The 27066-nt window shown below is 48.9% G+C and overlaps 1 protein-coding gene across 2 annotated transcripts in view; it reads right to left on the bottom strand.

Moving 5' to 3' along the window:
* Window positions 1–27066, bottom strand: part of PPIL2 (peptidylprolyl isomerase like 2) — a 365149-nt gene that overhangs the window by 131190 nt on the left and 206893 nt on the right. For both annotated transcript variants that reach the window (XM_086942651.1, XM_086942650.1), the window contains exon 12: window positions 11315–11421. In XM_086942651.1, the coding sequence (XP_086798777.1) occupies window positions 11315–11421 (107 nt within the window). The remainder of the gene's footprint in view (window positions 1–11314; window positions 11422–27066) is intronic.

Here is a 27066-nt window from a genome sequence, read left to right as displayed (position 1 = left end):
CCAGAGATGCTGCACTCATTGATACTGTACAGGACCAGAGATGCTGCACTCATTGATACTGTACAGGACCAGAGATGCTGCACTCACTGATACTGTACAGGACCAGCGATGCTGCACTCACTGATACTACACAGGACCAGAGATGCTGCACTCATTCATACTGTACAGGACCAGAGATGCTGCACTCACTGATACTGTACAGGACCAGAGATGCTGCACTCGCTGATACTGTACAGGACCAGAGATGCTGCACTCACTGATACTGTACAGGACCAGCGATGCTGCACTCACTGATACTACACAGGACCAGAGATGCTGCACTCATTCATACTGTACAGGACCAGAGATGCTGCACTCACTGATACTGTACAGGACCAGAGATGCTGCACTCACTGATACTGTACAGGACCAGAGATGCTGCACTCGCTGATACTGTACAGGACCAGAGATGCTGCACTCGGATACTGTACAGGGCCAGAGATGCTGCACTCGGATACTGTACAGGACCAGAGATGCTGCACTCACTGATACTATACAAGACCAGAGATGCTGCACTCACTGATACTGTACAGGACCAGAGATGCTGCACTCACTGATACTGTACAGGACCAGAGATGCTGCACTCACTGATACTGTACAGGACCAGAGATGCTGCACTCATTGATACTGTACAGGACCAGAGATGCTGCACTCACTGATACTGTACAGGACCAGAGATGCTGCACTCGCTGATACTGTACAGGACCAGAGATGCTGCACTCGCTGATACTGTACAGGGCCAGAGATGCTGCACTCGGATACTGTACAGGACCAGAGATGCTGCACTCACTGATACTATACAAGACCAGAGATGCTGCACTCACTGATACTGTACAAGACCAGAGATGCTGCACTCACTGATACTGTACAGGACCAGAGATGCTGCACTCACTGATACTGTACAGGACCAGAGATGCTGCACTCACTGATACTGTACAGGACCAGAGATGCTGCACTCACTGATACTGTACAGGACCAGAGATGCTGCACTCACTGATACTGTACAGGACCAGAGATGCTGCACTCGTTGATACTGTACAGGACCAGAGATGCTGCACTCATTGATACTGTACAGGACCAGAGATGCTGCACTCATTGATACTGCACAGGACCAGAGATGCTGCACTCACTGATACTGTACAGGACCAGAGATGCTGCACTCACTGATACTGTACAGGACCAGAGATGCTGCACTCACTGATACTGTTCAGGACCAGAGATGCTGCACTCACTGATACTGTTCAGGACCAGAGATGCTGCACTCACTGATACTGTACAGGACCAGAGATGCTGCACTCGGATACTGTACAGGACCAGAGATGCTGCACTCGGATACTGTACAGGACCAGAGATGCTGCACTCATTGATACTGTACAGGACCAGAGACGCTGCACTCACTGATACTGTACAGGACCAGAGATGCTGCACTCACTGATACTGTACAGGACCAGAGAGGCTGCACTCACTGATACTGTACAGGACCAGAGATGCTGCACTCACTGATACTGTACAGGACCAGAGATGCTGCACTCACTGATACTGTACAGGAGCAGAGATGCTGCACTCACTGATACTGTACAGGACCAGAGATGCTGCACTCACTGATACTGTACAGGACCAGAGATGCTGCACTCACTGATACTGTACAGGACCAGCGATGCTGCACTCACTGATACTACACAGGACCAGAGATGCTGCACTCACTGATACTGTACAGGACCAGAGATGCTGCACTCATTGATACTGTACAGGACCAGAGACGCTGCACTCATTGATACTGTACAGGACCAGAGATGCTGCACTCACTGATACTGTACAGGACCAGAGAGGCTGCACTCACTGATACTGTACAGGACCAGAGATGCTGCACTCACTGATACTGTACAGGACCAGAGATGCTGCACTCACTGATACTGTACAGGACCAGAGATGCTGCACTCACTGATACTGTACAGGACCAGAGATGCTGCACTCACTGATACTGTACAGGACCAGAGATGCTGCACTCACTGATACTGTACAGGACCAGAGATGCTGCACTCACTGATACTGTACAGGACCAGAGATGCTGCACTCACTGATACTGTACAGGACCAGAGATGCTGCACTCACTGATACTGTACAAGTAAATAACTAAATTACTCAATGTTAGGCACACGGCTCCCACGAGGTAGCAGAGGTTAGAAGTTATGGCTACTTATAAGAGTCACAGTCGAAGGAAATTTTCGCCACAGTGCACGAGCTCGCGTCATCCAACAGAGTCTCGGCCTCTATTCCACCCTCTCAATCTCTCTGTGACTCGCTTAACAACTTCTTTGTGGACAAGGTGATAAAGATTAAGGCCAACATCCCTCCCCCATCCCCCACTTTCACCAATCCTTCCCCCCCCCCCACTTCCTCCAAACTCACCTCCATCCCCCCCTTGACCACAGCCACGCTTCTCCCCCTGCTTCACAGGGTGAAATCAGGTTCCCCCCTAGATTTCGCCCCCGCCCACATCTTGAGAGAAATCTTTCTAACATGCCCATCCCCACCCCTTACACTTCTAAATGATTCTCTCAGAAATGGAGTGGTACCCGCCCCCCACAAATTTGCAGCCGTTATTCCCATTCTAAAAAAGGCTGGTGCGGACCCTTCATCCCCTTCCAACTATCGTCCTATCTCCCTCCTTCCCTACCTGGGAAAGGTTCTAAAAACCCACGTCACCGCCACTCTGAGCTCCCACGTGGAAATCAACCACTGCCTTTCCCCTCGGCAGGCGGGCTTTCGCCCCCTCCATTCCACGGAAAAGGTAGTGGTCTCAGTTATGGACAGCCTACGCGAGGGCATCGACACCAATCTCCCTCAGGCCCTCATTCTTTTAGATCTGTCCGCCGCTTTTGACACGGTGGACCATTCCACCTTACTTACCCGTGTCAAGGCGGCGGGCATAGAGGGTCTAGCCTTCGCTTGGCTTGAGTCCTTTCTAAGCGGCAGAGCTCAGGCAGTCCATCTTACCGGTTTCACTGCGGCCTCTCACAAGGTGACGTGTGGGGTCCCCCAGGGTTCCTCACTCTCCCCCCTTTTGTTTAACTTATACATTTTCCCCCTTATTTTTATGTTACAGCAGCTCGAGGTCACGGTGTACAACTACGCCGATGACCTCCAGCTTATTTTCAACCTTTCTCATTCCCCTTCATCCGTCCAGAATGTCCAATCTGTCATGCTGTTCATTCAGGATTGGATGAACTGCAACCACCTCAAACTCAATCCGGACAAGACCGAACTAGTCTTGACCGGAGGTGGTTGCAGTCCTTGGTCCCCTTCTCACTGGCCCTCCCCACTCGGTGCTCCCCCACTCCCGGTCCCCAAAGTCAAAACCCTTGGTATCTTCCTCAATCCCTCACTTTCTGTTCACTCACAGGTTAGTTCTGTTGTCTCCTCTTGTTTCTTCTCCCTCAGAACCATCAGGAAGATCTCTCGGTTCTTTTCACTCCCCGCCCTAAAGATCATAGTGCTGGCGATGGTGTTGTCGCGCCTTGACTACGGCAACATCATTTACAATGGCGCGCCTGCCTACGCCATTCACCGGCTGCAACTAGTGCAGAACCAGGCGGCCCGACTTATCTATGGCCTGCCTAAATATCATCGGGCCACCCCTTTACTGCAGGCACTGCACTGGCTGCCGGTGAAAGAGCGGGCTCTGTTTAAGCTTGGGTGCCTCACCTTTCAGGCTAGAATGGGCACTGCACCAGAGTTCATCTGCTCGGCTATCAAGCCTTACACCCCAGGGAGAGTGCTTCGCTCCTCCCACCTGGCCCTCTTAACTGTCCCCCGATTCAAAAAGAAAAAGGCTGGCGGCACCAAGTTTTCTGTTTTGGCCCCTGTGTTTTGGAACTCCCTGCCCGCGGCACTCCGCACAACACCCTCCTACACTGAATTTAGGAAAAACCTCAAAACCTTCCTTTTTTCTCGTGCTTTTGCTGCCTAACTCTCCTCGTTTGCCATCCCCTCGCAATCTGAAGCGCCATGAAACCGCATGGTATAAGTGCGCTATATAAATGTTTTTAAATTCAAATTCAAATATAAGGTGGGGGCAGCTAAAAACACAAATTCAAGAAAGAAAACTAATGCATTACAGGGACATACACATAAGAGTTAAAACTGGGTTGGCTAAAGGAAGCCAGGAGATGCGGGCACCGACTGGGGCAGAAGCAAGACTCAAACTGTGTTGATGGATTTTCACAAGATCCGCCTAGGGCCGAACGTGCACCCTGGCGTTCGGTTCACGTCTGCTCGGGTCTTCGGGCTCATGCGGCAGCCATTCCAACATTAAGTGGGAGATGGTTAATGCAAGGGATACAGATAAAGGAAGTACCAAGGGCGCTGCGTTAGGCAACTCGGTGGGTTGAAGCCTCGGTTAAACAAAATCTAGTATCCCAAAAACCCACCTCTGTGAGGTCAATGGTGCTACCTCGAGGTGACCGAAGGTGCAGACATGTGGACAGCCGCGTGCACCCTGCCCTCAACGCTGCTAAAATGGGTCATCCGGGTTAAAAATGAATGTTGTGAACACTTCCTCCGTCGCATTGGTTGGCCAAACAGCCAATCAAAGCGCGGCTCTGAAAGCCTGTGCGTCCGTTTCCAAGGTGCTGAGAGCATCTGCAGCCTGGCAGCCGTTGCTATGGCAGGGGATGCCAACCCCGGCCGCAGGGCCTGTCCTTTCCACAACACTGACTCATTTCCCTCTCCAGCGACAGGCAGGGCGAGGCAGAGTAAACCCACTGCTGCCAAGGGCCGCTGTCTGCAGCAGACCACGGCAAGGGGAGGTGCGAGGCAGACCTCTCCCGCGGACCGAACTGTGTGATCGTGGGCAAATCGCTCGTGGGCAAATCGCTCCATCTCCTTGTGCATCAGCCTTTCATCTGTGAACATTCACAGAAACAATCTTAATGTTAACGGTCTTCCAAAACAGGTCTTTTACTTCCAGCGGTGCACAGAAGGGGCGCTTCTATAAAAATAGCAAAGTGAATCGAACACCTGAAGCAATCCATGTGTGTGACGGAGGTTAGTGCCGACTGGGCCATTTATCCTTCCGAGGTCAACAGAATCTACTCAGATTCAGGCAAACAAGTGAGGAGAGCCGAGCCTGAGCATAGACGAGCGTCGGCTCTGGATCTAAAAGCCGAGCACGAGCCGAGCCTTGAAAATATTTAGCATATAAATAACGCGACACCCATCATGTTGGAATAGGATAAGGTGTCTACAAAATTCAACAAGCATTTACAATGCAATAGGTCTCACAATTACATTGTTTTGAGCTGTTGGCATTGTAAATGTTATGGTTTTCTTTTTCATCCCTTCGTCAAATGGCAACAGCTCACTTTGTTGTAACTGTGAAATCTATTGCATTGCATTTGTACTATAGTACATTCTCTCTCGAAACTCCATATTTTTACAACACATCAGCAAATATACCAATATACCTATAGCCGGGGTATCAGTTACACCTGGAGGCAGAATTGTTATGTCTTCTTAGCTGTAGCCTTAAAAAACTAGGAAATACCGGTGGAATCAGTAATTCTGTACCTAATTCCATGAGCTATTTCTCATTTTACCGGGACATATTTGCTTTCCTCAGCGTAAATATCTGGTTAACTGCACAGGATCCGCGGTGATCCCACAGAGCTTGTTATTTCAACGGGGCAGGTAACTAATGAAGTAACGATCGCTCTGGTGAGAAACCTATGCAAGCTTGTTCTCGAACTAAGAGTGCAGAGGACACACCGTGAAGGTCACTAAACATTTATCAAAATTAGTAATCCTGGCACACAGCAGACAAAGCTCGTTCCTCGCCTTCGCAGCCCTAACTGGGTTCTTGCACACTTTCTCCCAGTTCTATGATGAACTCCTCATTGTTTGCAGCAGTAGCGGGGACGGATCAACTATCCCCTTGCGTGCTTCTCATATTAGTGACCATCACAGTTAACACCTTATATTCATACAGAAAGAGCAATCGAGCCCTAAACGTCAGACGCGGAGTAAAGCTGAACAGCAGACAACAATGGTACCAGAACGCGAGGGGACGAGACACCGTCCTCTGCAAGGTTCCACGGGAGCCCAATGATTACTGATAAACACGCACTCGTAAGGTTGCGAGCAGCAGCATATGTTTCCAATTATCGCGCCCGTGTCTGGGCACGATAATTGGAAACATATGTTGCTGCTGCTGCGCGTAACAGACACTAATAGGCCATGGGCGGAGCAATGCGCCCGCCTTTAGCCAATTGCGTGCTGTCTTTGTAAAAAAGACGCAAGCAAAGGCAAATAGCGTGGCCCAAAAGGAAAAGCACACGCTCATGCGTGTGCAATTCCTAAACCCCCTGCAAGAGGTCTCTCGCTGCGCGAGACCTAAAACGTATTGCTTCACACGCAGAATTCGGCCACTAGATGGGTATCTCTTTCTGACATCTAAGGTTACAGCTTTGCCCTCTATTCTTGGAGTGTGCGACTAATGCTTGGGTAACCGGCAGAAGCCACATTTTATTTTTGGCAGTTTTCATAGCGCAAGCCTTGCACAAGGGAGTAGGAACGCTTCACAACAGACTGGGCGTTTTTGGCCACAGACACATTTGCCGGGATTCACAGGACACTGAGGCCAGGATTCGAACCTTGCTCCCTATGTTGCATGGTCGGCAGCTGCACCCACTAGGCCACCTCGCCTCAGTGAAAGCTCGGCCTGGTTTTGGGCTCCAAGTTCCAAGAGGACCTCGAGCTGAGCCAGGCGCCTGGCTATAGCTTTAAGTGGCTCGCAGGCTTCTACTGTAGGCACATGGCTCGGGCTTTCAGTGGCTCGCGGGCCAGGCTCTACTGTAGGCACATGGCTCGGGCCTGGCTTGAGCTTTCAGTGGCTCACGGGCCTGCACTGTATGCACATGGCTCGGGCCTGGCTTGAGCTTTCAGTGGCTCGCAGGCCTCTACTGTATGCACCTGGCTCAAGCCTGGCTTGAGCTTTCAGTGGCTCGTGGGCCTGTACTGTATGCACATGGCTCGGGCCTGGCTTGAGCTTTCAGTGGCTCGCATGCCTCTACTGTATGCACCTGGCTCAAGCATGGCTTGAGCTTTCAGTGGCTCGCAGGCCTGTACTGTATGCACATGGCTCGGGCCTCGCTTGAGCTTTCAGTGGCTCGCGGGCTTGTTCTGTATGCACATGGCTCGGGCCTGGCTTGAGCTTTCAGTGGCTCGCGGGCCTCTACTGTAGGCACATGGCTCTTACCTGGTTTGAGCTTACAGTGGCTCGCAGGCCTCTAATGTAGGCACATGGCTCGCAACTGGTTGAGCTTTCAGTGGCTCGCCCGCCTCTACTGTAGGCACCTGGCTCGGGCCTGGCTTGAGCTTTCAGTGGCTCGCAGGCCTCTACTGTGGGCACATGGCTCGCGCCTGGTTTGAGCTTGCAGTGGTTTGCAGTCCTCTACTGTAGGCACATGGCTCTTACCTGGCTTGAGCTTGCAGTGGCTCGCAGGCCTCTAATGTAGGCACATGGCTCTTACCTAGCTTGAGCTTGCAGTGGCTCGCAGGCCTCTAATGTAGGCACATGGCTCGCGCCTGGCTTGAGCTTTCAGTGGCTCGCGGGCCTCTACTATAGGCACCTGGCTCGGGCCTGGCTTGAGCTATCAGTGGCTCGCAGGCCTCTACTGTAGGCACATAGCTCGCGCCTGGCTTGAGCTTTCAGCGGCTCGCAGGCCTGTACTGTTGGCACATGGCTGGGACCTGGCTTGCGCTTGCAGTGGCTCGCAGGCCTGTACTGTAGGCACATGGCTGGGACCTGGCTTGCGCTTGCAGTGGCTCGCAGGCCTCTACTGTAGGCACATGGCTCAGAACTGGTTTGAGCTTTCAGTGGCTCGCAGGCCTCCACTGTAGGCATATGGCTCGCGCCTGGCTTGAGCTTTCAGTGGCTCGCGGCCTGTACTGTATGCACATGGCTCAGGCCCGGCTTGAGCTTTCAGTGGCTCGCAGGCCTCTACTGTATGCACATGGCTCGCGCCTGGTTTGAGCTTGCAGTGGCTCGCAGTCCCCTGCTGTAGGCACATGGCTCTTACCTGGCTTGAGCTTGCAGTGGCTCGCAGGCCTCTAATGTAGGCACATGGCTCGCGCCTGGCTTGAGCTTTCAGTGGCTCGCGGGCCTCTACTGTTGGCATATGGCTGGGACCTGGCTTGCGCTTGCAGTGGCTCGCAGGCCTCTACTGTAGGCACATGGCTCGCGCCTGGCTTGAGATTTCAGTGGCTCGAGGGCCTCTACTGTAGGCGCATGGCTCTCGGTAAAGAATAGACAATAGCAACAGTGGCACCGCCGACAGCACAGGTCACACGGATGGACAAATGGTTACACCTCATGGGTCCATAAATCGTGCAAGAACCCAAACAGGCGTCACAAGCTGTTGTGGTGACGGTCCCCAGTCAACCTTCCGGCTCCTGAAGCATTCTGGGAGAGGCTGTGAACAGGAATTGCAGCAGAGCCAGAGGTCAGGATGGGCAGGTTCTGAGACGCATGACATGCCCATACTTTTTAAGCTTAACAAAAACAGTTCCCCAGCATTTTTATTTTAAAAAGACAACCATCCCAGGACGGTCAATTTCGACAGTTAAGATGCCTCAGCTGAAGGGAAGAGGGTCTTGCTGAACAGCTAATGGAGATGCAGAGAGCAAAAGAAGCAACAACTCCCTTCTTCCCAGGATGCCTACTACCTTCAAGAAATGCAAATGTGTGCAATTGGTTAATCTGCAAATGTAAAGGCTGCTTGGAAGCAAGTACTGGCTTTCGCGCGAAGCTTCATAATGACGAAGATTTTAACTTTTTGAGAGTTAATGCAAGTGTAGCAGCCAAGTTCTGGGGCGCCTGCTACTAATGGGCACTTATAAAAATGTCTGCACTTGGTACAATCTGATTGCTTATTACTAAATTTTGTATTTTGAAAGTACTTTTTGATTTTAAGCCTATATTGTTTTGCACATTTTTGAGCAGTTCATCTCATGCTATGTGTAATTCAAGCTTAAAATAATAACTTGGATATTCACAGTGCTTGCCATCACTGGTTAGAACCTTGTAGCACTAAAAATGCACACGCCTCGACAGTACTGGAAGGGGTAACCGGGTGATGGCAGAAGTGGTGGGCATGCAGGCTCCAGTTGAGGCACAATGGCACTTACTGGAAGTGACAGGGGAACTAACGTGGCCCAAAAATATTAAAATGACTCTGGCCTCTGGAGTAGCAAAGAGGAATATAGAGAGGGCATGGGGTGCAGCTGATCCACCAAGGATGGGGGTCTGGAAACGAGACCTAGGTTGGTGTCAGCAAGCCGAAAAAGTGGTCTACAGGAGTAGAGGATGCCCAAACAAATGGGGAAAAGTTTGGACCCACTGGGAAAAGTATAGAAGTTAATGAAGATTGGAGCTGGGGAATAGTCAAAATAGATGTGATTAATGCTCAAGATGATTGGCTATGGAATTGTGGGATCCAATTGATTGTAATTGTATTACTCTTAAACTAATGACGCCCTATTCCACCCTGTATTGATGATGTATATGGAAATGTATCAAGGAACTGGTTAATAAAAAGAATGGAAAAAAGCCAATGCACAAGTCACGATTCCCCACTGCACCAATCAGGATTAAATGTTGTGGCTCTGGTCACTCACAGCCATCTGCAGCCATCACATCAACCAACAGAGGCTTCAAAACTTAACATAGTGCTGTTCCTCCAATTAGTTCAAATTGCGTGTATTTTTCATAAGGTTTAGCGTTCTTCTTTATGCAATTACAGGAAAGTGACCACCAACAAAATGGTTACATAATATTTTTTCTTTTTAGTCATGCCTTTGACCCTGCCCCCACAGTCCCCGACTCCGCCCCATTGCACTTCGATCACAGTTCCCACACTTTTTTAATGCGCGTTGACTATTGAGGGACCTGCACTCGTGCTTCTTTAGATCACTCCAAGTGGCCACACAGGGCCCTTTTACTTGCCATTAGCTGAACAACAGCGAGCGATGACCGACTTCGACAGAGGACGGCTCCGCTCTCCATATTTAAGAAGGATCGGAGCGGGTCCCAAGTACTTGCCATTATGTGGCCGGGTGTAAGGGGGGGCACACTGTTTGCCCTTTTACCTACAGCCAGCCCCCTGCGGAGGGCTCCAATATCCTTGACATTATGTGGTAGGCGGGCACACCGTTTGCTTTTTTACTTATACACGGCAGAGGTCTCCACTGTCCTTGACAATATTTGGAAGGCGGGCACACCGCTTGCTTTTTTGCCTATACCCGGCAGAGGTCTCCACTGTTCTCGACATTATGGAGGCCACCAGTATCTTTCACATTAAGTGGTGAAGATAAGAAGGGCATACTGTTTGTCCTCTTAGTACAGCAAGTCCTAGTGAGGGCTCCACTGTCCTTCACTATATGTGGTAATGTGTAAGGGGGTGCAGACGGTTGGCCTTTTTACCTACTGCCAGCCCTAGATGAGGGCACCAGTGTCTTTGGCATTATGTAGTTGGGGTTAGAGGGTAAACTATTATATTTACCTTTTACCTACAGCCGGCCCCGGGGGAGGGCTCCCATGTCTTTACATTACATGGAGGGGGTAGGAAGGGCACACCATTTGTCTTTTTTCCTACTGCAAGTCCCAGTGGAGAGCTCCTGTGTCCTTGGCATTATGTGGCACACTGTAAAGGGGTGGGCATACTGTTTGCCTTTTTTTCCTACATCCAGCCTCAGTGGAAGTCTCCAGTGTCCTCTGCTTTTCTGACCCATCCTAGCTGCTCCAGTGCAGCGCAACAGGTCATCTCAGTCAGACGGGACACGTGGCCATTCGGCCATCTTTGGGTGAAGTTTCATGGCCTCTGAGCTCTTCAGTGCAAAGTTTATGTGCAGCTGTGGTTTGCCCATAGGGAGCTCCGCGAGTGAAGAAGCTGCTGCCGCATAACATATTTCCTGCCCAATGGGACCGATAAAAGGGTGACAGCAGGATGGACAGATGGATGGCAGGAGGATGAAAGGGGTTCTCTTACGTCAGGTCTGGTTTGCTCACTTCACTTACATATATTAAAGGTGTGGTTCAAGTGTACTTCTCCCATACCAGTCAGGTGATCCCTCACCAGGCATCCAAGAACCTAAACACACCATTCATTGAAACTCGCATCTTCTACTTCTGTAGGTATTTGACTCACTGCACCACCTCCCAACTAGCAAAGCGCCCCCTTGCTCGCATTCACCACTCCAGGCGCACTGCTGCCCATACCTTGTCACAGTGCAGCTCCAAGTTCACGTCCCCTTTGGTGGTGTGAAGGCGCACGTAGCCCTTCTTCTTCACGTACTGGTAGCGCACCACGTCATCATCAATCGCAGCTGTGGAGAGGAGGAGAGTGTGAGTGCACGGTTATAGCGCCTCGAGGGAGCAGATGATATCTAGTGGTGGCCCGGATGCAAGGGATGGACCTCTAGGCTCCCATTCGGGAGGTTCACGGCCGTGCACCCACCGAGGAGTCCGGTCACTGAAGTCCTGTCTTTGCTTCTCCCGTTTTAATCAATGAAGTAGTCAATGCTATGAGGCGCTATTTATTTAGGGGTAGCTTCATAGCGCTTACTTCATAATCACTCCCCAGAGGCTTTTTCACATTACAGTCACTCAATCAATATAAACTTTATTTGGTCTTTGAGATAAAAACCATACAAGTAAGCACATTTCAAAATCATCCTCAATATTGACAATTTAAAAATACATTAAATCAGCCCTAGCTATACGCTCTTTGAATTCGGGGAAAGCGATGGGTCCACATGGTCTTCCAATTGAGTTGTACAAGCTTAGACCAGACAAGATTGCCCCCTAATTGAGAAACATGTTTTTGGAAGCCAGAGAATGCGGGGTGCAGCCCCAAGATTTTAGACTGGCCTTGATAGTGGTGATACATAAGGAGGGGAAGCCGAGATCCAAGTGCGCTTCGTACAGGCCAATCTCATTGTTGAATTCGGAACCCAAAATATTGGCTAAAGTGTTGTCTAATAGATTAATCAAGGTCATTAGTAAGCTGGTACATCCCGACCAATCTGGATTTATTCAGCACAGAAATACGGCTTTGAACCTAAGGCGGTTACACGGGGTGTTGGCTAAATGGCATGCCTTGCGAGAGCCGGCCATAATAGCATCGCTGGACGCAACAATGGCCTTTGACACGGTGGAGTGGCCATATCTATGGGCAGTTTTGGCTAAATTCGGTTTTGGTTCTGAGTTCATTAGTTGGGTGCGTCTATTGTATACTGAGCCTCTTGCGCAGGTTGTTGTGAACAATCGTGTCTCGTCGCCATTTTGTCTTGAGCGGGGCACTAGGCAGGGTTGTCCACTTTCCCCCCTTTTGTTCTCGCTGGCTCTCGAGCCTCTGGCGGCTTGGATCCACTGGGAATCCTCGATTAAGGGTATTCGTTGGTCTCCACAGTTCGAAGACCGAATCTCTTTATACGCTGACGACATATCACTTTATTTGACCTCACCCAGGAAATCCCTTAACGTTCTCCGTGATGTTTTGGCTTCCTACGGTAGGAATTCTGGATTGATAATAAACTAGACGAAATCTTATCTTTACGTATTATGTGGTGACGCCCCCATCCTGCCTCGGAATTGTCCTATTCAGATCGCTATGGAAGGGTTGAAGTATCTTGGGATTTATATTTCAATGGATCCCACAATTCGATATCACAGAAACCTTCTCCCTCCGCTAGCTAGGCTGAAAAGCGACGTGGCTAGCTAGAAGAAACTTCCGCTCTCGCTGTTGGGACGGGCAGCTCTTTTTAAAATGATGTCCCTACCCAGTTTTCGTTATGCCCTCCAGAACACTTTAGATGTGGTACCAGCTAGCAATTTTTGAGAAGTGGAAGAAATGCAGCGTAGCCTACTTTGGGAAGGCAGACCACGTATAGCATTGGCTAAGTTGACGATCCCATGGTATGACGGCGGAATTGTCCTCCCTGATATCAAGAGATACTATTGGGTATCGAAGTTGGGAGCTATGAATCATGATACAGACGGGTCCAATACGGATCCGGGATACGCAATGGATAAATGGCTGCTCCCTGGTGGTAATTATAATAGAGCGTTGTATACCAGGTCCATAGAGAAAAGTCTGATGGGACCTACCAGAGTGGCGGTACGTATATGGCATGATGTTACTAGCTCACTCGGATGGGAAAACCGCCTGACTTTGGCTACTCGGTTATTTGGATCTGATAGGTTGGGCAGGCTATGGAACACGAAAGGTTTTGACAAATGGGACTTGATAGGGATTACTACTGTGGGCGATATTTGGGCAAAGGGGAGGGTTAAGTCATTTGCTGAATTACAAACTGAATACAAACTAAGTGGGACTGAGTATTTTCGTTATGTGCAAGTGAGACATGCATTGATGTCGGTATTCCCTGAAGGGGTAGAGATACCAGAGGCATCCCCATTGGAAGATAGAATACTAGATGGGCATGTGCCTGATAGCACCATTTCTCTCATCTATAAAAATATGATAAATCACAGAGCGGCTCCTTTAGTAGATTTGAGGGACAAGTGGACACGAGATGGTATTGAAATTGATGACGAAGATTGGCAATCTGTAGTTTCTTTCCCTAAAGAAGTTGCGATTCCGGCGAGACTGAGGCTCGTCCAGTTGAAAATACTACACAGGGTTTATGTCACTGGCCCACGTCTGATTAGAATGGGTTTAACGGAGGAAGGTCTGTGTAAGGGTGGATGTGGTCAATTGGGGACGTTTCTTCATATCCTGTGGGAATGTCAATATATGGTAGACTACTGGGGTACTGTCCATGATGTTATGCAGGAGGTGACAGGTGTGGCTCTCTTGCCGGAAGCAAGGAGATGCCTATTGAATATTTGGGAACCGACGGACCTGAACACTGCACAAACTCAGTGGATTACTCTAGGGGCCATGATAGCTAAGCGAAATATAGCACAGCATTGGGGATCTGAAAGGCCGCCTTTGATAGAGGGGTGGAAGGAAAGTATGGATTGGTGTATGTTCCGTGAAAAAACTGTTTATCTGGCAAGAGGTCGCCCTCGGAAGTGGAATAATGTCTGGGGTCCATGGAATCAGTACAGAGGAAATATCTGTGTACCACCTGCAACTGTGGTCTTTGATGCCCCGCCTTCCCCATGACCCCTACATGTTAATATGTTTTATATCTGTGCTCCCTCCCACCCCCTATCGCCAATATTTATTGTATCACATTTTGAATTTGTGAGCGATCCTCTTCTGTACTAAGCAGCTGTGTATTCACTGATGCCTTGTTTTACTAAAAAGAAATATTAAAAAAAAATACATTAAATCAAATACACAGTTAAGAAAGTCCTACAAAGATCTAAAAGATGGCGACTCTCCTAGACACCAGGGGCATTTAATCACAGCCGTTTCTCAGCCAAGCAGCAACATTTTAAAAGCTAAGAACGTGATGAATGATATCTCACAAAAGCATTTGCAAGTATACGAGTGTGGGGCGAATTTGTGTAAAATTATCCCATTTCAGTACAGGGAGAATGCAATGTTTCCTGGGTACTTTGAAAGCTACAAAACAAATAAAATGTAGCATGTCCTGAGTAGACTTTCCGTTGCACCCTCAGGGCGCAAGATTAACACCGTTATTCCCCCCGAGGGTAGACTAACAAAAGGGCAATAGGTCTATGCAGAACCTAGTGAGTAAAAAGTGGTCATACCTACTTTAACACACAAAAGGTAAGGTACAGTAGAGGGCACAGTTTTCAAGAGGACATATTAACGAACACTAGGCTTCATTGAAGTGTCCCCCTCCCTATCCAACCACATTCTTCTATAAAAAAATGTATTTCACCAATTTGCAGTCTTGCTTTCAGATAGTGTCTGGATTCCTAAATAAATCTCCCCTACCTAAGTTCAAAAAACAGTCACTGATATATTTAAGCCAGGGAATATAAAGGGAATGATCCAAGGCCAGGCTGTCTTTAATCTCTTTGCACAGCTGGAGTCCAGATGTTTATCCAAAGGGACAGTAGCCCAAAGGCAGTGATACAAGTGAAATAAGCCACTCCCAATTCTTCATGCACTGAGAAAATTGGGGTACTTTGGGGGATACATAAAACTTCTCAAAAAAGCGTTTGACAATTTGCAACTTCCAGTGGGGTGCGTCCACTGGGGTGCTGGGGCATTGCCCCACCAATGCCACATGCCCCCATTCATTTACAAAAATGTACAACTAATTCATATCACTAACGCAGGATTTAGCGTTACTAACGCTAATTCCTGGTCGGCCTCCGGGCCAAGCCAGAGGCAATCAGGAAGCTGAAGGGCGTCGGGCCGCAGCAGCACTCAGTAGTGCGCATGTTCGGCTTTGGGCTAGTCATTTTTACGGCCAGCCCGAACATGCGCACCAGCCTTCCCCTGAAGGGTTGCTTGATTCCGCAGCCCCAGGTCTCCTAATGGGCGGGGACTATCCCTGCTCAAGCCAATCCTTGCACTGCTCCAGCAGCGCCAGGATTGGCTGAGAGGCACTGCACGTGTTCACACTTCACCGCGCAGTGAGAGGTTGCTGACCTTATAGCCAGGCATTGGGTGTCGCGCCTGGGTGGCACTTGGTGAACGTATGTGGACAATCACTGTGGCTTATCAAGCCATGCAGAGACAGCGATTGGCCATTTTGTTATGATGACGTAGTCGACACGACACAAGTCCTCGTATTCAGTGAATGCCTGCCTGCTAAGTCGACTACTGCTTGTTGTGGCTGGTGTTCAACCCGGTCACCAGATTGATCATAGACGTTGTTGTCGTTGTCATCAGAAGAGGTGCAATCTTCAATCTTGGCCGAACCCCGGTCACTCCGTAGGGAGCTTAGAAATTATAGCCCATTTGCAGCAGGTACCTCCCCAGATATCCAGGAGTGCTTCCACCATCCCAGGCAAACCATTTATTTTGGGTTACCATCATTAGTAAGATATGAAGCTGCCCCGTTATAGATAGAGACATCAGTGCCTGCCTTTCTGAAGCGCTGCGAAGGCAGCGAGCACTGGATGATCAGTCGGTGGCAGTGGATTAAGGCGAGTGGGACCCCCTACCCCCACTGGGGGTTCTTGAACCCCTGTTGCCCCTCACAGTTGCCTTGTCTGAGGAGCAGCCTTTATCTGTATTCCACCCTGTGTTGGGCTGGGCGGGGCCTATCTCTGAGGGGTGTAAGAGTGGGGAGGGGGCCGACTGTCTCTTCTGGATCAGAGACCCCACCGCTCCCAGGATCACTCAGGGGCGTCAGGCTGCCAGGTAGGGAGTGATACAGCCAGGCTGGGAGGGCAGACAGTAGGTCTCGTGTTCCTGCAGGTTGAAGGTCACAGGATTGAAGGTCTTAGGGTGGCAGAGGTTCCCCATTCACCCCATCCACAGCAGTGTCCTGTGTCTCCATCGCATCAGAAGGAACCGTCTAGTCTGCTGCTGAGCTGCCTGCTGTGCAGGGTGCTGTCACAGTACAACCTCTCAGAGGTCACAAGGAGTACTGTGCATGGAGGGCGGGGCCCTATGCACGGAGGATAGGACCCTGCGCACGGAGGGCAGGACCCTGCGCCACACGTGATACCCTCGATCTGTGAGTTAACGTAGTAGCCATGGCCGAGAGGCCTTCTGGTGTGATAGAGTGTCCTCTGTGTTTCACTGTTTGTGGGTCGCTTAAAGCCTTGAAACCCTCAGGGAAGTACTGGTCCAAGAATTCTGGAGAGATGCTTGGCACCACTGAGGGACATTTTACTACTTAGGCTCGGTGTCACGGCTCGGGCCAGTTAAACTCAGATATTGATTTGCAGAGGGCTTTAGAGCAGCACCCTCTCTTACCTCTCTTCACCCTCTCCCCATCCCGGACGGCTTTACCATCATATCCATCTGGGCACAACCTCAAAAACTTCTCCTCATGTACTTCCTTGAAAACCTTTGAGGAATATAACATTCTCAAAATTCTAGGAGCACTAAAAGCCGCACATCACTTCAACGACCCTCTTTCCCCCAACTTCTTCAATGAGATGAAATCGTCGATACTCCCACTTTGGACCAAGATTGTTAATGCCTCTACTTCAAGGCTTTATTCTGAACTGCCTAAAGTTGGGGCAGGTGTCCCCAATCCTTAAATAAACCATCAGCAGACCACACAGATCTAAACAACTTCCACCCGATCTCCAAAATTCCTACTCTGGCGAAGCTCTTGGGAAAATGTGCTCACATCCAAATCTGTAACCACATTGAACAATTCTGCCTTCTGGACCAATTCCAGTCCGGCTTCTGCCGTGGCACAGCACTGAATCGGTTCTTACACACATAGTTGATGATGCACTAAAAATGTTGGATCAAAACAAATCTTGCCTTCTAATCCTCCTTGATTGGAACTCAGCATTCAATACGGTTAAGCACGACAACTTACTAGTCCTATTGGAACAGTGAATGGGCTCATCAGGGTCTGTCCTAAACTGGTTCACCTTGTTTCTCCAAAACAGTCCCTATCTAATACCAGTCTGGTCACGCTAGAAGTCCCGCAGGGTTCCTCCTGCTCACCCAGTCTCCAACTTGTTCATGGAGCCACTTACCGAAATTCTGAGTTCAACCAACATACTTTCACATGTATGTTAACGGCACCCAGCTATACCTGAACGTTCTCTCCCCTGAAGACATCAGATCCCTCAATTTTACTTTACAGAAAACACAACGCTGGCTGGCTGACAACCACCTCAAACAAAACACACTAAAAAACGAATTATTGATCGTTCTTCTCAACCAAACACCCATCATTGAGGAATGGCTAAAACAACTAATGTGAAAACAACAAGAGAGGGAGGGAAATTATATAAGGAGCACTCTTAGTTTCCCAAGCAGTATAATCAAAACAACGGAAGAGTGTGCCTTTTTTGAGAATTGAACCCAAGTAGGTTCTTAATAAAGCCCTCACTCACCAACCTGGTTGGTGACATGCTTCATTATCGGGCCCCACCATGAGAGGTCGAATGCCACCCAAGTATGCTTCGAAGCCAGAATTACTGCGGAGCTGGTTTTTGTGTGTTCAGTGAGAAGAGAGAGTGACTTAAATATGTCTAGATTGGCTATTAACAACATTTGTTATTTTGACACAATCAGAGTGTGGGATATAGGGACTGAATAAATTGTTCAGCAATATCCACTAGTGTGTGGTCAACATGTTTCTGCCTATGTGTAATAATTAATGAGGCATTCATCAGGACCAGAGAAAGGTGAACCTCAGCGGTGTGGGTGCGCTAAGGCCCACCCTAACCAGAGGTTATTAATGTGAAAAATATTAAAAAACTACATTTTTTGATGCACCTCATGTTGAGAGGAACCAAGTTTACTCTAAGTTAGGTTGTTGGTCAACATACACAGACAAACAAAAGAAAAAAGAAGACAACAAATAGTAATTAGGCATGGTTTCGTCAGTTTGTCATGGAAGGACGTACAAACACTGGTGCTCTTTGTGGTGCACTTGAACCGTAACACTGACCAAACGTGCTACTGTGAGGAATCAGGTGCACTCAAATAAAACGTGTGGCGAAGACTAAAAAGTGTTGTTATGCCCAGTATGCCCATAGGGGCGTTTACAGATAGCCATCAGCCTGTGGAGTATAAGCACTATATAAATCACAGTCAAGAAACGGTGTAGCTGGGCACGTCTTGTTTGTAACATAAAAGTATCTTACATGGGGTGTAATCATTAATTACACCATGGGTCTCGGGAGCGGGTGGTAGAAAAATGGCACACCCTAAGAATTCGAAAGAGAAGAAAGGGGAGAGAAAGAGTCAATCATATGGTCGGGATATGTAACACAAATACTGATCTCCTTCCGTTGCGGTGGAACTCACACCTTCACTGCTAGGCACCCGCTCGATATCTGCACAATCCCTCTTGTGACGGGACCCAGATGGTGAGGTAACAGGGCAGGCTTGCATGTTTTTAAATGCAGGGAAAATGTCACCAGAATGGGATCGGTCTGGGCGGCACTGTATACGTCATCACGTGGCCGTCATTGACAAAACGTTTCAGTGGCCAATGATAATGATTGTAGCTGAAACACAGGAGTCAGCCAATCTGGTTGACGGTAAAGAATTAATGTGGGTTGGCACAGCTGAACCCTTTGTTTACACCCGGAGAAACTAAAATGATGGGAATATAAATGACCTTCTACCGGCGATCGCTTAGCCTTTTCGATGCTGATGACAGAACCGCTCCGTCATCAGCCGCGGTAGCGCTGTGCTGATGACGGAGCGGTTCCGTCATGGCCCACTCGTCGCGCCTGCGCGGATTCCGCGCCTGCGCTGGGCGTTCCATTGAGCGGGCAGGGCCATAATGGAACCGCTCCGTCATGAGCACAGCTCAACCGAGGATGATGACGGAGCGGTTTCGTCACCAGCATGGGCGCGCTGCGCGGCCGCCCCACCCCCTTAGCGCTGCGGCGGAATAGCCGCCGCAGCGAAGCTGTTAAAAAAAGGGGCAGCGGCAACTGTTATTGCGCTCGACTGAAAAAAAGGGGTTAAATGGAAGATACAAAATAAAAAGTACATATGTAAAATGAAACCCAGTGGACCAGATAAAGTCGCCATAAGTAACTAGCCTGAATGTTAGATAGCATCAGATACAAAAAATGGGTTAACAAGATGTTCTGGCAATCCAAACTATGTTCGGCATTGAAAAGAAGACACCATAAGTACTCCACTTAGAATCAGGGAGGAAGGTGGGCTGGCTCTTGATGTGAACCAATATCCTTAAGGAAGCAGAAAAAGAGTCTCACAGCAATCAGGCAATATGTATCAGTATCTATGTGTGTGAGAGGACATTATAATGCTCCTATGGTTAACGTTGCAGGACCGTTGCCCATGGGAAATGGTCATTTAATCCTTGTTTGTGTGTGTCCAGCTGGTAAACCCACCTCTGTTCTTTCTCAGAAAGGATTTTTGGGGTATTTCTTTGTACTTTCATTTGATCGATGACTGTCCATCTGAGATCGTTGGTTGTGTGGTTGTGCTATATGAAATGTTCACTCAGTTTTTTTTTCTTCTGAGTTTTATATAGCGCGAACTTGACCTGAACTGAAGCAGGTGTCAGAGCGCATTACATAGCACCAGTTACGTTACATGAGGACACACATTCATCTTTGTTAGGCACGGGGAGATTAAGTGATTTGCCCAGAATCACAGGATGTTTGGCATCATTACCGAGACTCGAACCAGGATCCCCAGGTCTGAGGCGGAGCGCCCTAGCCGTTAGGCCAACTTCCACATCTAATATTCCTCCGATGTTCACACACACGCAATTTCTATGTTTCAGTTTAGTGGTTAGATCGGATGATTGTCTTTGGAAGTCGTCCAGATTACTGAAGTTTCTTCTCACCCGTAGATATTGATCATAAGGTACATTTTCCCGTAGGGATCTCGGGTGGAACTTGAGAATTCCAAAAGATTATTTCTAGCCGTACGTTTGTAGTGGGTTTTGGTTGTGAGGCACCCATTGGATTTTCTAATCACTACATCAAGGAACACTACTTCATGTGAACTGCAAGTGTGAGTGAACTTCAAGTTTAGGTCTAGAGTATTGATGCATTGCAAGAAGTCCATGACTCCGGTCGCTGATCCATGCCAAACCAGGAGAATCTCGTCTATGTACCTCTTCGAGAAACTGATGGAAGAGGCATATGGGTTATTAGCACTTTAAATGAATTTACGTTAAAAATCGCGAACATAAAGGCCCGCTACCCTCTGGGCAAAAGTGCTGCCCATTGAAGTTCCGGTGGACTGGAGGTACATGTCACCTTTATATTAAAAAACAAGCATTTGCAATGCAATAGGTCTAGCATTTATGCTGTTTGAGCTATTGACATTGTAAATGACAATGCCCTTAATTTATGTTGTGGTTTTCCAAGTATAAATAAAAGGTAATTTCATTTGCAATGTCAATTGCCTAAACCAGCGTAAATGCGAGACCTATTGCATTGCAAATGCTTGTTGTATTCAGTCTTCGTTCCTCATGGCTGGGAGCAGGTTGGACGTTAAGCGCCTATACACCTCTACGTATTAGTTGCGCTATATAAATATATAAATAAAAATAAATAAAAAAACTGTTGCAAGTGCAAGCAGAACTAGGGGTGTAGTTTACTTCTCCATAGGCTTGAATTTGTTTTGGGATTTTTTAAATACCTTTTTATCCGGGAAACAGATAACTTTAGGATACGAAGTCTTGGGACCACTGCAAAAATGTCTGGTTAATGCGGAGGTGGAGCACAGAGCCCGGGCTAATGTTTGCTCGTTGCCTTGCCTGCGTCACGTATCTCAAAGCAGCTCGGCGCGGGGCCTAAAACCTATTTCCTAAGAAGAACGTGTTGAGCAGAAAATCTCCAGAAATGAAAGTATAAAAGAAAAATCACAGCTCATCACCACACATTACTGAGAGAGAGAGAGGAAAAACGAGTTAAAGCTATTGGTATTGTAAATAATTAATAATGCCTTTTATTTTTGTTTTTAAAAAGAAAACAAAAATAAAAGGCATTGTTATTTGCAATGTCAATAGCTCAAACTCGAGTCAATGTGAGACCTATAGCATTGTCAAATGCTTTTTTAATATAGTGGGAACTCGACCCAAAGGTATTGGAGTGCTTTACACGAGCTCCAGTTGCGTTACACAAGGATACATTAATTTTTTGGTAGGCACGTGGAGATGTGATTTGCCCAGCATCACAGGATGTCGAGCCCACGCCGAGACTCGAACCTGGTTTCCCAGTTCTAAAGTCAGCAGCTCTGGTCGTTATGCCACATTTTTTTCAATCATATTCTTTACAAAGTTAGCATTGATAAGATTAGAAACCAAACCTGCTCAAAGCATGAATGAAGGCTCTGGAACATCACCCAATAAAAGATCCGACTGAACACTCACTTCCCCGCATCAGGAAGGTGCTGAAACCTCTCTCTCCGATGATGTATCAGCAGGTGACAGGACCATGGGCAGACTCAACCCTGGACAGCACAGGAACGGAACCCGCTCCTGGCTCTAGGCCTCGCTCTACTCAGGTCGACAAGCACAAATCACTGCTGCTCCCCAGCTAGATTGGCTTTGGAAGTGATTAAAGTGCATGTAAAGCGGCTGCATGAAAACTGCCCTGAGCCCACATGGTTGTAATGGAGGCCTGGGCAAAACTGCCATCACAACGGCGTAAGTTTGCACTATTTCATAAATTACACGTAAAGCTAAATTCCCAAAATCATACTTACATGCCACGTGACGTATTATATGTTGCTCGTGGCACCAGCGCACACGAACAACGCAAATGACCAGAGCGTAGGAATGCATTGCACCAAGTGGCGATTTTGCATTTCGTAAAATGTTTCCGAAATTCGGCTTGATTACATAACTTGAACGTATTTCACACATTCCCAGTGCAATGCATGCTTTGCTTCATTCAAATGCGATACATACATATAAGTAACATATTACGATAATCTGATAGTTTTAAGGCGTTTTCCAAACACCGCTCGTCGCGGGTTTATTATTCAACAAAATCCCATATACCGGTTCCTGCTCGGGCTGATACAAAGGCTGCTGTGAGTGTCCGGATGCCCGCGGTGCCTGGATCTATCCGGCTCGGAGGCGCTGAGAGCAGAGAGACCTTGCCTGCCTCTCTCAGGTTGGGCAGTGCTGGTACCCTGAAGACCCCTCTAAGGGTATAATCACCTGCAGGGGCCAAGTTGTTCACTTTTAGAAGGGCCAGTTATCTGCAATAGCCTGCTTGGACGTTTCATGCAGCGGCCAATGGGCTCTTTTAGAAGTTGCCCTCGTGTGCAGGGGACACATGTGCTCCCTACCAAGCCCCACTCATCTTCAGGGGGCAAGTGAGGAAGTTCTAGAGAATGCCATAGTGAACACGCTAGTGTTCAGGACAGAGCAGCCTCGGCATACAGGGACCAAGATGGGCGTGTCTGCAGAACTTGTCTGGAGGGGCCAAGAAAGGGCTCTGGTGTTAAGGAAGCAGCTGTGGAGCTTAGAGAAAACGCCATCCTGCACGTGGGGTTAAATACACATCATAAAAGACCCTGCCGAGACCCTAGTCACGTGGGCAGTTTGAGGGTGTTCCGCTTCCCATGGGGGTTGAGTGGGAGACACTGCATAGATGCGTACACGGGCCAAGTGGACCCTTTGAAAGAGCTCTAACGGTCTCAGGGGCAGTGGGCTCATTGCGTAGGCAGCTTGAGGTGCGTAGACTACAAAGGAGGCCCGTATCCTCACTGTCCGTATACCTTAATCTGCTAAGTGCATTTACCCGAGTGGAGGAAACTAGACACTTCAAGGTCTTACTAGTAATAGCACCACTTACACGCTAAAGCCCGGCTTTCGCAAGGCCAGCAGCAGGGGCGCCTCTCAGTGTCGCCCATAAATACGCGCGACCGTGAGCCGTTCAGTGTTGTCCACGCAGGGGGAGGGCCGCACAAACAGCAGACCCGACCCCTCATCTGTACAGGAAGGAGCAGGAAGGGGCTGGCGGAGAGCGCCAGGAGCAGGAAGGGGAGATGTAAACAACAGATTAAGAACAAGACATTGGAAGAGAAAGGGAAAGAACAAACGGTGGAAGTAAAATTAGAAAAACTGCTGGAAAAGTAAAACTTTCAGATGGCTTGTCGACCTCCAGCTAACGTGATTACTTACCATAAACAAGCACAAAATCATTGTTGCGGGCGGGGGGCGAAACCAGGAAGTCAGGCATCCTTGCCCGTGACATGGGCGGGGCCTGTGACCCAGCCGGAAGAGGCGGTGATGCTCGTTGATGCGGGGCTCCCATGGGGGAGGGAGAGCCCCGCGGTACCAGTGGAAATCCAGAGAAGTCCCGGGTACCAGGAGGGGGCCAGGGTGAAAGTAGAGAGGCGGGGTGTTTTTCGGCGTTGCATTGCCCAGCAGCCAGGTAAGTGGGGCACGCCAGTGCGCTGACACGTCTTTCGCATGGAAAGTGAAAGCGCTTTCAAGGGCTTGCAAGGGGGACAAGAGATGTGCGCGGCAGCCTGCGCATTCCCCAGTCCGGCCTGCAGCGTGCGTGTGCCCATCTCCTTTCCCCCTTTAAGCCCTTGAAAGCATAGCTGACTATAGGTCTCGCTGGCGACAGCGCTTCGCGCTGTATCGCCAGGTGCGAGACCTAAAAATGGTGTTTTAGTGCCAAAGTGGCACATTTCAAAATGAACGTCTTAGGGGTCTGGTATTCCCAGTTGATGTTATCCAGAGCCTCACCCAGGACTCTGATTGTGTCGTCCTGGGGAATGCTTGTATAAAGGCTCTCGATGTCGAGGGTTACAAGTATGGTGGATTCAGTGTCAATAGGTAGCTCTTGGAGCAAGTTAAGGAGGTTTTTTGTGTCCTTAAGATAGGTCGGGGTCTGTCGAATCAAAGGTTTTAGATAGAAATCGCAGTAGCGCGACAGAGGCTCAAGTAAAGAGCCAATGCCCAAGACGATTGGGAGTCCCGGGGGGTGGGGGGGGGGGGGGAGGATTCTGTTTTTATGTATCTTTGGTAGTGTATACAAATATGGCACTACATTGTCCCCCTCTGTCAAAAATTCCGCCTCATGCTTGGTGATATGGCCATTCTCAAGCCTTCAACTGACTGTTCCAAGTTATCATTCCAGTGAGATCCCTGGAACGGTTCCATCATGAGCGTCGGTTGAGCTGTGCTCATGACGGAACCGTTCCGTCATGAGCCGATAGGCTCATTAGAACCTTCAGGACAGTGCGAAAATTCGCCCCGCGCTGAAGGGGTTAGCATGCAGAAGCACATCAGCACCGCCATCAAAGAAGAAAACCTCCAAATGAACATCTTGAGAAAATTAAAACCCTTCATCCCCCCTAATGACTTCAAATCTGCAGTGCAAGCCTAAGTAATTCATAGATTGGACTATGGAAATGCAACCCTCTGCAGCCTGCCCAGATTCACAACGGCTCCTCTAAGGGCCACTGTTAATTCTGCTGCTAGACTAATCACAGGATCAAAAATAAACAGCCACATCTCCACCCCCCATGCCCCTCCACCCCCAACTTAAAAGCTCTCACGGGCCACCTTATGCAGCCAGAATTCAATTAAATATTGCATGCATGGCCCATTAGCCCTACACCACAATACCCTGAGATACCTTGCTCAGAAGTTTGAACTCTCTGGCGGGAGACAGATCCTTCAGACGCTACAGCACCTTACTGCTAAAACCACAGAGAATCTGTCAAAAGAAAACCTACCTTCTAAGGGATCGCCCAGAGAATCTGGAATTCCCTGCCCCCTGAAACCAGACTGAACCCCTCAACTGTTTATTTCAAGAAAGAAGTAAACGTATTACTCATGAACAAAGTTATGCCCAGGATCATAGGATTTCCTCTTCCAGTACTTCTCTTGATTCATCAATTACTCCCATGACTACTGCTTGCTGTGATTGTTTTGATTACTGTTTTGTTCAGGATTATTGCATATGTACTTCTGTATCCATTAGCTTCTAAATGTCATCCTGATTTCTCCCAAACTGGGAACCTTACTTGTTTCCATAAGTCTTTGATCTCTGACCATGTGTAAATTGCTCCCATACCGGCATGGGTCATGCTCGAGCTAATTAAAACGTATAAAATAAAATGAATAAATAAATAAGATGGATTACAGTAAGGGGAGGGTTTCAAGCTGTGGCAGTGGGTGATGGCAAGGACAGGGATGTGTTCGTGGCAGTGGATGATGGCAAACTCCACGGATGTACCTGTCACAGTGGATGATGGTAATGGAGAGGACCAGGGATGCACCCATGGCAGTGTATGATGGAGGATACCCAGACTCTACCTGTGGCAGAGTATGACGGCAAGGACCTGGGAAGTACCCGTGGCAGAGGATGATGGGAGATGGACCAAGTATGTACCTGTCACAGTGGATGACGGCGAGGACCACGGATGTATACATTGCAGTGGATGGAGAGGACTAGAGATGTACCCATGGATGATGGAGAGGACTAGAGATGTACCCATGGATGATGGGTAGGACCAGGGATGTACCCGTGGCAGTGGATGATGGGTAGGATCAGAGATGTACCTGTGGCAGTGGATGATGGGGAGGACCAGGGATGTTACCGTGGTAGTGGATGATGGGGAGGACCATGGATGTACCTGAGGCAGTGGATGATGGAGAGGAGCAGGGATGTACCCGGGCAGTGGATGATGGGTAGGACCAGGGATGTTACCGTGGTAGTGGATGATGGGGAGGACCATGGATGTACCTGAGGCAGTGGATGATGGGGAGGACCAGGGATGTTACAGTGGTAGTGGATGATGGGGAGGACCAGGGATGTTACCGTGGTAGTGGATGATGGGGAGGACCAGGGATGTACCCGTGGCAGTGGATGTTGGCAAGGATCAGAGATGTACTTGGGCAGTGGATGATAGAAAGGACCAGGGAGGTACCCATGGCAGTGGATGCTGGGGAGGACCAGGTAGGTACCCGTGGCAGTGGATGAGAGAAAGGACCAGGGATGTACCCGTGGCATTGGATGATAGAAAGGACCAGTGATATATTTGTTGCAGTGGATGATGTGGAGGACCAGCGATGTACATGTGGCAGTGGATGATGGGGAGGACCAGCGATGTACATGTGGCAGTGGATGATGGAGAGGACCAGGGAGGTACCCGTGGCAGTGGATGAGAGAAAGGACCAGGGATGTACCCATGGCAGTGGATGATGGGGAGGACCAGCAATGTACATGTGGCAGTGGATGATGAAGAGGACCAGGGAGGTACCTGTGGCAGTGGATGAGAGAAAGGACCATGGATGTACCCGTGGCAGTGGATGATGGGGAGGACCAGGGATGTACCCGTGGCAGTGGATGAGAGAAAGGACCATGGATGTACCCGTGGCAGTGGATGATGAAGAGGACCAGGGAGGTACCTGTGGCAGTGGATGAGAGAAAGGACCATGGATGTACATGTGGCAGTGGATGATGGG

Source organism: Lissotriton vulgaris, chromosome 11, assembly GCF_964263255.1.
Source record: "Lissotriton vulgaris chromosome 11, aLisVul1.2, whole genome shotgun sequence".
NCBI lineage: Eukaryota > Metazoa > Chordata > Amphibia > Caudata > Salamandridae > Lissotriton > Lissotriton vulgaris.
Note: the sequence above shows the minus strand (reverse complement) of the source record. Positions and strands in the feature narration are given on the sequence as shown.